We start from the raw sequence: 10,465 nt of genomic DNA on the forward strand, positions 1-10,465 counted from the left end.
TCCAACTATTGTCAATTGAACACTTTTCTAATTACTAACCACTGATCAACTAGGTCTATTATTGATGGCCCATTACTTACTAATTACTAGTTTGAATATTAACACTTTGAGTACTATCAAGTGCTAATGTTCTAACTATACTAGTTCAAATACTAATACTAGATACTAGATAGTAGTTCAAATACTTTGAATACTAGTTTGAATGCTAATTGTTTGAAAACTAATTCAAAATTCAAATACTAATACTTAATACTAGAACAGTAATAGTTTGTACTCATCATTATGCTGACTAACAGTTTGTACAGTAACAAAACTGAGATACAACATATATATATGATTGCTTGTTTCTTCAATCAGTTTGTGTCCATCTCATGTCAGAGAACTCAAACAGGGAGTGCGGCCTTTTAATTTTCACAAGACTTGTGCATCAGTCCAGCCAGCCACATTGCCACATATTCAGTGCCAGATATTCAGCCAAGAGCATTGCCACATTGAAATTCTGCCTACCATTTTCAGCTATTGTTCATGTAAAAAAGCATGCCACATTTGTGCTCAACCAGCAAGGACAACAATGTCAGATTTGTGCTCATTTAGCCAACATAGAAGTGCACATTTTTCGGCTCTTAATAGGCTACAATCTTCTTGTGTGTGGAGGTCAATGGCTACCATTCTATGTATTCAAGCTATGTGTTCTAAGCATGCATTGAAAGAATGTTTTGAACCTTCAAAGCTGAGAGAGAGAGAGAGAGAGAGAGAGAGAGAGAGAGAGCTCTAATCATTGTAAATTTGTAATTGGGAATTTTCAGCTCCAAGTTTATTTTCATGTACATATGGCTCCAAAAAAGAAGAGTGTTGGAACAAGTGCTAGATGTTTAACACAATATTTTAATTGCATGGCAGAATCCTCAATGGGTTCAAGTAAGTCAACAAGACTTGAGCAAGCTGATCATGGTCCAGATTGTTTATCTAAGGAAAGCCTTGGTAGCAATGAAATGTTACACTCATTGAAATCAACTAAAGTTGTTCCATCAACACCGTCACAAGATGTCCAAAGTGTAGGAGTGGATGCAACACAGTTAATTGCAAGGAGCAACCACTCATCTCCAACAAATCCAAGAGAAGGAGAGTCAATTAGAAAGGAAAGTAAGAGGAAGAGAGGTCAATGGGATATCGGGAGGACATTCCAAGCTGATTGGGTTTCAAAGTATCCAATCATACAACCTTTGGAGTCAGAAAATGAGGAGTCATCAAAGTTTGCTACTTGTATAGCTTGTAGTTGGAAGCTGGGTCGATCAATCAAGCTGCAATTAAAGCTTGACACAATAGAGAAACACCTTGGAAAAGTTTATGAGAAAGAGATGGTTGATGGAAATACAAAAATTGTTGCTCGTTGGAAGAGTAGTGGTGAATGCAGGCATAAACAAAACATGGCTGAATATGAAGCTCACTTATTGCAGTTTGAAGAGGATAGAAAGGCTGGAGCAACTATTCAACACTTGTATGAGAAAAGGGTCTTGAAGGATTGCCAATCCACGCTTGCACAATTTGCCATTGTATTGCACATTCTCTCCATAGGGAAGCCCATGTCAGAATATTCCAAGTAGGAGAGCCCATTGAGCTTCATTGGACTTCGTGTTCCACATTTTCCAACAAACCATTGGAGTGAAACTGCAGGTTGGGAGTTTGCCTACTACATGGCAGAAGTGGTCAAGGGACGCTTACAAGAGAAATTAGCAAATGCCAAGTTCATTGCTATCTCACTTGATGAGGTAACCACACGAGATAATGGCTCATGGGTGTGTATAAATGCATATTTTGTGGAAGAACATGTGAGAAAGGTATGCTATGTGGGAGTCTCCAAGTTGGAATGTAGTGCGACTTCAAATGCTATATTGAGGTTGCTAATTGAAAGCATGACAACAAATGGTGGGATGAGCTTGAGAGATTTGTCTCAAAAGATTATATGTGTGGGTGTTGATGGATGTTCGGTAATGCATGGGATTCGAGCTGGATTTTGTGTCCAATTGAAGAGGCTTTATGCTCCTTACATGGTTGGCATACATTGTATGGCTCACCGTACAAACTTGGCTTATAAGATTCTCCAAAGTTTTGATTGTGTGCAGAAGATAGAGGATTTGGTGAGAAAAGCATATGCTTTTTTTTCAAGGAGTCCTAAAAGATTCAATCAATTTAAGGTGTTTGCAAAAGGAGTTAGCCAAGGTAAGAAGCTCTTGAAGCAAGTTGATACCAGGTGGATTTCACTCATTGGTCCAGTTCAGCGCCTATATGAAGAATATAAATCAATCATTGGGACTGTGCATGCACTTGCTCTAAAGAAGGGAAAGGGGCGAGAAAAGGCCATAAGGCTGTTAGATCTCCTTAGTGATGCATAAACATTTTTATATCTTGGTGGATTACTTCCAATGTTACGAGAGATGAATCATCTAATAAAAACAGCACAAGCACGGGACTGTTACATTATGGAGTATACTGTAGCACGAAAGCTCGCATGCTTGCAATTAATTACCCTCTATGGAGAAAGCTCAAGCTTCTCAAGCAAAGAGTTTGAGGAATGGAATACTAGTTTGGATATTGAGAATGAGAATAGCTTTTTATGCTATAATCAAAAAGGATGTTTGTGCATGAAGTCAAAAGGAAAATTGATAGAACTTCATCTCATGAGAAAGGTGAAGGGAGTTGAAAAGCATCGAAAAGTCAAACAGTCAACTTTTCCACAACTCATAAGCTTTGTTAGGAAAGAGCTTATTTTTGTGGGTGCCACTCTAGTTGATGAGATCCAACAACGGTTTCCTAAAGATGAACTCCTTGAATCATTTGCAATTGTTCACCCCATGTATTGGAACAATGAAAAAGACAAAAGAGTATTGATGATTGACTTCACTAACAAAGTTCAAGTCATTTCAAATCAATTTGGTCAAAGTGTGGAGCTGAATGACAATAGAGTGAATGCATTAATCTGTCCCAAAGAGCTCATAAATCAGTCAGGCATCTTTGGGTAGACTATGTGGGAGCAATATAGCAAGCTAGAAAAACCATCAAAGCCTGGATCCATGACTAGATTGTGGAGGAAATTAGAGACAAACTTATATCTAAAGGAGAGAATGTCTGAGTACTTCAAGCTTGTTGATCTATCCCAAACAATGATTCTTGGTTCAGTGGAAGATGAGCGGGTGTTAAGTAGCTCGTCCTTCATAAAGAACAACTTGAGAAATAGACTTGAAAAGAATTTGGATACATGTTTGAGATTGTATACTACCAAACATGACCTTAGCACATTTCCATTTGAGGAGGCGTATGCTTTATGGGACTCAAATTGTCATAGAAGGAGTATTAACAAGAATGCATTACAAGATGAAAGAGCATTTGAGCATGTCCAAAGCTTCCAAATCTGTGACAAATTTTCTGGCAAGTTTCACTTGCTTGTTTCTTCTCTTATTGGCACACTCTCTTATCTTGTTTTTATACTTTTCAAGGTTTAGGGTTGCTGATGGTCTCCCTCTTTGATTTCATTGCTTGTGGTACAGTCTCTTACTTTATTCTATTGTTTTGCAGGGTGATCACCGCTTCCTGTTTTTTGCAATATTTTTGGTTTAACTCCTAAATATTGCATGAGCTACTTATTTTAACTGGTAAGCTTTATATTTCTCAATTTCAAATTCATATGGGTAGACCTTAGTAAAGAGGGAGTTATATCTATGAAGCTATGCAAGAGAGATTTGATGTAGTATCAGAAATTCAGAATTAGTAATAGTTAGGTTAGTATAAGTATAAGACTAACACCAAATATCTAGCATTGACAGTATCTAACACTGTTAGTATTAGTTTAGAACAGTCCAGAACACTTAGTTTGGAACAATTCAGAACAGTTAGGAACAGTCCAAAACTAGAACAATTCATAATAGTTAGGAACAAGTAAGAACAGTTTATTTTTTGATATCAAATATAGTTAGCAGTTTAAATGTTAGTATTAGATACAATTAGTTTGAATTAGTATCTAATCAGTACAAGTTTAATAGACTTAGTGTTAATATGGGCCTATAGTTAGTATAAGACTAACACAAATACGTTTAGTATTACAAAAGTTAGTAGTAGTATTAGTTGAAATAAATTCAATTACTATATTTTCTAGGAGTTCATGTTTGCACTTATTTTGGACAAATCTTTATGTTTTTTACTCTCAAGGAAATGGTTGTAAGAGCTTTTGATGGATATTACATGCAAAATAAAAATGTTGATCTTATCTTTTTAAAATATAGGCAAATACTATATGTTGTAGGAGCTAAGATCTACAGTTGCTGGATATTGCACAAAACTTTTGGGTGGTGTACCCTCAAGGTAATTTTGTAATTCAAATGTCAATGTGGAATAAATGATGATGCATTGTGCTATTGTTGTTTGGGTTTCTCACAATTAATGCTATGAAGAACTTGCTACAATTATAGGTATTTGCTATGTGTTCCCTGATTTGTAGTTTAAAAGGGACTGCTTTGGACAAGAGCATAAAATCGTGTATTGGATACACGGCTATGATAAATGGCCATGAGCAATGGTGTTGAATGGAGTATATGTCCAAATTGCAATAAAGCAGAACTGAACATGAATTGCAGGTATGATTCTTCATTGCCTCTCTACACATCATTCTCTTCTTTCTTCTCATCATGATGAATCATAATCTATTATGCTATTGTGTAAGGTCTCATCTGTTGTTTGATTAATATCATGTAAATTTTTATGTGACTATAACTAGTTGCTATGCGTATCATGATGTGTAGTGTAGAAGGGAAGGGAGTAGTCTGCCAACACTTTGCTGCATGGAGGCTACCTAGGAACTCCCTTCTAGCACCCTTCCTAGAAGGGAGTAAAATACCAATTTTCCCAGATCCCTTCATGGTTAACCATCTAGGAACACCCTTTGGAGGTGAAACCTGAGCTCAGCTACCAGTGTGTCATCAGTGCACGTGACAGGTAGTCATGAGATGGATCTATTCAGATTAATTAGCTAGGCCTCATGTTGTTCTTATTTGTTTGACATATTGGTTGTGTGGTTTTTCTTGAACTAGGACTTGCAGCATCCACTTTTCAATTGTCCTCAACATTACCCCTGATGATGTAGTAGAAGTCGCAGTCTTGGGGGACATATCAACATAAGCTCCATGTGGGAAGGTAGTCTTGAAGGAGGCAAACATTGAACAATGAAATTTGAAATCGGGAGTTGGGACAACATGACACAGCAGCTGTGAGAGGTCCAAATATGCCCAATGGAAGCAAACATTATCCTTCTCCCCATGTGTAAGATCCGTGACTCAAATCTGGTATATACTTCTCCTATGTGTCACTCCCATTATGACAATATGCAAGGTTGCATGATGCTTTATGAACCATTTCATTTTTTGGTAAATTTTGCAGAATTTGCAGCAAGTATGACTATTTTTTGTATATCATGATGTGTATTGTAGAAGGGAAACATAATCAAGTGCACTGCTTTAAGCATGCGGTGGTGTGAGAAAGGCACTATGAGCAATGGTATTGGCTAGAGTGTAAATTTGAATTGCGACAAAGCAGAGTTGGACATGAATAATAGGCATGATGCTTCATTGTCTTTCCCCCATGTCTTTCTCCTTGTCATTTTAGGGCTTCCTCACATATGTTATCATAACAAGAACAATAATTAGTTGAATGAGTACATGGTTTTATACCCCAATTGTCCCTTTTCATTGTGGGAAGGTGAACTGATGTCAAAGATGTCTTTCTTTTGTTGCAGGGACACTTACTTTGATCTACTACAAAGGTACCATGATGAGCTTGGATACCCATTTCCAAAAGCAAAGGAAGGATTGATCTACTACAAAAGTACCATGACGAGCTAAGATACCCATTTCCAAAAGCAAAGGAAGGATTGTATGAAAATCTTGTTAGCAGTTCTTTAGTTGATATATGTACTTTGTACATGTGCTAGGAAGTGCTTCACAAGTTTTCGATTTAAAATTTGTACAAGATCCAAGCTGATGATGTATGATGATTCATGGCTTGCACTAATTAAGTGGTATGTAACAAATGACAACATGCAACAAAGAGGCATACATCAGAACTATAATAAAAGTTGGTTTGAAATATGTTTGCCTCTTTTGTGTGTCTTGGTAAGTCAACATATTTTGAATTGGGCCATTCTTGATGCAAACAATGATCAAGTATTGGATTTAATTTGGATCATAAGGTTAAATGCATTGGAGGTGCATGAGGTTAGTTGGTTGAAAAGTGTTTTGACTATTATTTTCAAAGAGCTATTTGAAACATCCATCCTAATGTGTTTTGAAGAAAAAAAGGTATTGAATTACTCTTCAACACTAGAAAAAGGAAAATTCACATTCAACTTTTAAAGGTTGAAAAATAAGAGCTTGACTGAATTCAATTGCAAGCATGGGTTGATAGTAGGGTTCTAGAATTGATTATGATCAAATTAAAACTATTTGAGGGTGTTGTTGGATTTGACCATGTTGTGGACTCACATAGCACACACACAGTGAAGCTGCCAAGGCAAGACTTGTTGGTGATGGTCTCAAATTTTGTGGACTCACATAGAACACACATAGTGAAGCCAAGGAAAGACTTAATGGTGATGGTCTAATCTTCTATGGGTATTTTTTACATGGTTGTTTTGAGGGTAGGGTGCACACTGCGTGCATACAAAGAATTGTCTTAGATCCTTACATAGATTTATGGTTCACTTATGTGTACGATCTTAGGATCTATAGTTGTAGCCAATGAATAAATTTTGAGATGCTTTTAGAGGGAAATGCTCTCACCTTTTTATGAGAAGTGAAATTGTATCCAAAATGGAGTGCACTTAATGAGATTATTGATATTTTAAACATAAAAATGGAAAAGGTGCAATTGAGTCAACAATCTAAGGGGCGTAGCCTCTTTTTGAATAAATTTATGTGTCATAATCATTGTTATGGGTAGAGAAATAAGTGCTAAGATAATCAAAAATTGGTTTCTAGGAAGGTAGCAAACACATCAATGATCAGATGTTTGAATATTGAGAATTTTTTTAGTCATGTGCATTGCATAACTAGAAACATGCATTCAACAAGATGGCACCTTGGGTGTTGTCTATATAAAATTTGAGAGAGAGAGAGAGAGAGAGTTCACAAAAGTTGCAAATGAATTATAGAATCACACAATTATGTTTGGGTACATGAACGTATCTATCACTTTGTAAAAATTAATGTAGACTCCTTAAGTAATGAGATAAATTTTTATAGTATACATTTGGAAAATTGACTTCAAAATTATTCGCCCAGAAGCTACACTTCAACATTTGATTTTGAAATTATTCGCCCAAATGTCATAGTCGGATTTTAGAATTTTAAAAAATAGCCCAATCATCTACACTTAAGCTCTAATCATTGCTTGTTAAAATTTACCCTGCTTGCATGCGGGATCTGCATCAAATGAAAACATTGATTAGGATTTCACCATTGTCACCTTTTGCTTGGACTCCCCATCTCCTGATGCGACTGCTCCTTTCGGCTCAGCCGTGCCTCTGCACTCCAAGAAATCGTATGGACTCCATGAATTGCGACTCCTTGAGCCTTACAGCTTCAAGAGAATTGTCCATACACTGAAATGTACAAGAGAAGAGCAAAAAATATAGGCTTCTCAAATTTTAAATTTATGTCTTGTGTCCATTGGATATGCTTTGCATAGTCGATCTCACATGATACACCATTTTGTTCCTAGTGTTATGCACAATCGTCATAAAATACGTTTGGAGGTGTGTTATCCGAACAAGTACTTATGGGATGGGTGCACCACTTTGTATGCAAGTCAATAAGACCTAGATTGAGGTGTGTACAAAGTTTTGTGCCCATCGGAGAAATGTAGATGCGATAATATTAGAAAATTCTCGGTATGTGTATATGTGTGTGTGTGTGGCAAACAATTTTGATACAACAAAGTAAACACCTAGTGCACAAATTATGCACTTCATACCTTGAGTAAATAAGCTTGTTGATGAGGATAAATACGCCCTTGAATAAAAGCACAGTTGTTGTATGACCACAATAAGATCGCTTTGACACTTGTGATTTTGCCCACATGTAAGTTTGCAAATAGTATAAAAAATCATATAATAATATATTAATAGTTTGCAAATGTGTATAGCAAGTGAGTAATGGAAAGTGGAAGTGGGAGTGAGGAGGGAGGAGTGGATTGTGAGAGGGAAGTAATAGGGGTGTATGATAATAAGTATAAAAAATAGTATAATAATATATTAATAGTTTTCAAATGGCAAGTGAGCAATGGGAAGTGGAAGTGAGAGTGGGGAGGGAAGAATGGAATGGGAGAGGGGAAGGTAATAGGGGAGTAGGATAATAAGGGAGTGAAATGAGTGAGGGAGTTAATAGGGGATGAAAAAGAGGAGGGTGAGATGGGGAAATATGGGATTTTGGGAAATGGGAGGAGTATGGGGCGTGGTGGATATGTGGGATGGGAGTGGTGGCAATGGGGAGGAAGAAGAAATGGATGGATGGGGGGAGGGCTAATGGAAGATTGGGATGAGGGATGGGGGTCCAATGGGAGAGGGGGAGTAATGGGAGCCGATGGGAGAGGGGATAAATGAAAAGCCAATAGGAGAGAGGGGAGGAATGGAAAGCCAATAGGAGAGGAGGAGGAAGACCTAATTTTTCTTATATATAGTCTTCCTTCTTCATTCATTCTCCCCTCATTTCATTCATTGAAGCAAGAAAGCAAGGACGATCAAGAGAGCAAGGAAGGAAGAGCAAGAAAGCAAGAAAGAGCAAACTAACAAACTTTTTCCAGGTACTTGCGAATTTTTTTGATTAATTCTTTATCTAGATTTTTTTTTTAAATTTAAAGAGAGAGGAACTAGAGAGAGAAATGTTGAGGGGAGGAGAAGAAGAGGATGGAGGGGCTGGAGGGAAGGGAGGAGGAAGGGAGGGAGAGGCAGGGGCGGAGTAGAGGGGGGAAAGGAGGAGGAAAGGGGGGCGGGGGGGGAAGGGGGGGACTGGGACAGTCTCCCCTGGACGGGGGGAAGGGGGGAGGGGGGGGGGCTGGCGGAAGGGGAGGAGGGGGGGGGACTGGCGGGGGGGAAGGGGGGAGGGGGGGGCTGGCGGCGAGGAGGGGGGGGAAGGGGGGAGTGGGAAAGGGGGGGGGTGGGGGTGAAGGGGGGGGAGGGGGAAGGGGGTGGGAGGGGCTGGCGGCCGCGGCCGCCAGCCCGGGGGAAGGGGGGGGGAAGGGCTGAGAGGGGGGGGCTGGGGGGTTGGCGGCCGCGGCCGCCAGCTCAGGGGAAGGGGGGAGGGAGGGGGGAGAGGGGGCAGGGAGGGGGGGGCGGGGGTGAAGGGGGGGGAGGGGGAAGGGGGTGGGAGGGGTTGGCGGCCGCTGCCACCAGCACGGGGGAAGGGGGGGGGAAAGGGGGGTGGGGAAGAGGGGGGGGGGAGGGCTGAGAGGGGGGGGGGGCTGGGGGGAAGGGGGGAGGGGGGGGGAGAGGGGGCGGGGAAGGGGGGGGGCGGGGGTGAAGGGGGGGGAGGGGGAAGGGGGTGGGAGGAAGGGGGTGCAAGAGGGGGGGGTGTGAGGGGGTGCGAGAGGGGGGGGAAGGGCTGGCGGCCGCAGTCGCCAGCCCGTGGAGGGGGGGCAAGGGTGAAGGGGCGGGAGGGGGAAGGGGGTGCAAGGGGGGTGGAGGGGGAAGGGGGTCGGACGGGGGTGGGGAGTGGGTCAGGAAAGGGGGGAGGGGGGGGGGCTGGGGAGTGGGTCGCGAAAGGGGGAAGGGGGTGTGAGGGGGATCGGGAAAGGGAAAAGGGGGTGCGAGGGGGGTCGGGAAAGGGGGGAGGGGGGGCTGGCGGCTGGGGAAGGGGGGAGGGGGGTAGGGGGGAAGGGGGAAGGAAGGGGGTGGGACGGCGTGGGAGGAAGGGGGGAGGGGGGGGCTGGCAGTTGGGGAAGGGGGGGTGGAGGGGGAAGGGGGTGGGACGGGGGGGAAATGGGGGAGGGGGGGGCTGCAGCCGCCAGCCCTGGGGAAGGGGGGGTGGAAGGGGAAGGGGGTGGGACAGGGGCGGGGGGGAAAGGGTGTTGGGGGGGGCTGGTTGCTGCGGCTGCCAGCCTTGGGGAAGGGGGGATGGAGGGGGAAGGGGGTGGGACGGGGAGAGCAAAGGGGGAAGGGGGTGGGACGGGGGGGAAAGGGGGGAAAGGGGGGGGAAAGGGGGTAGGGGGGGCTGGCGGCCACGGCCGCCAGCCCCTGGGGAAGGGGGGATGGAGGGGGAAGGGGGTGGGACGGGGAGAGCACAGGGGGAAGGGGGTGGGACGGGGGGGAGAGGGGGGAGGGGGGGCTGGCGGCTGCAGCCGCCAGCCCTAGGGAAGGGGGGGTGGAGGGGGAAGGGGGTGGGACGCGGGGGAAAGGGGGGGGGTTGGCGGCCATGGCCGCTAGCCC

At 42.8% G+C, this 10,465-nt stretch overlaps 1 protein-coding gene across 1 annotated transcript; it reads left to right on the forward strand.

Annotated features, from left to right (window-relative positions):
* Positions 1 to 1,694: 1,694 nt before the first annotated feature.
* On the forward strand, positions 1,695 to 2,393 carry LOC147881408 (uncharacterized). Its single transcript, XM_087402387.1, has one exon. The coding sequence runs from the start codon at positions 1,695 to 1,697 to the stop codon at positions 2,391 to 2,393; it is 699 nt and encodes a 232-aa protein (XP_087258513.1).
* Positions 2,394 to 10,465: the final 8,072 nt, after the last annotated feature.

This window comes from Dipteris shenzhenensis, chromosome 31 (assembly GCF_047967505.1).
Source record: "Dipteris shenzhenensis isolate YYH24624 ecotype China chromosome 31, Dip_SZ_1.0, whole genome shotgun sequence".
In the NCBI taxonomy this organism is placed as follows: domain Eukaryota; kingdom Viridiplantae; phylum Streptophyta; class Polypodiopsida; order Gleicheniales; family Dipteridaceae; genus Dipteris; species Dipteris shenzhenensis.

Bases quoted from the DNA above. Each gene is read 5' to 3' on its own strand.
- LOC147881408 (XM_087402387.1), top strand. From the start codon at position 1,695: ATGGCAGAAGTGGTCAAGGGACGCTTACAAGAGAAATTAGCAAATGCC.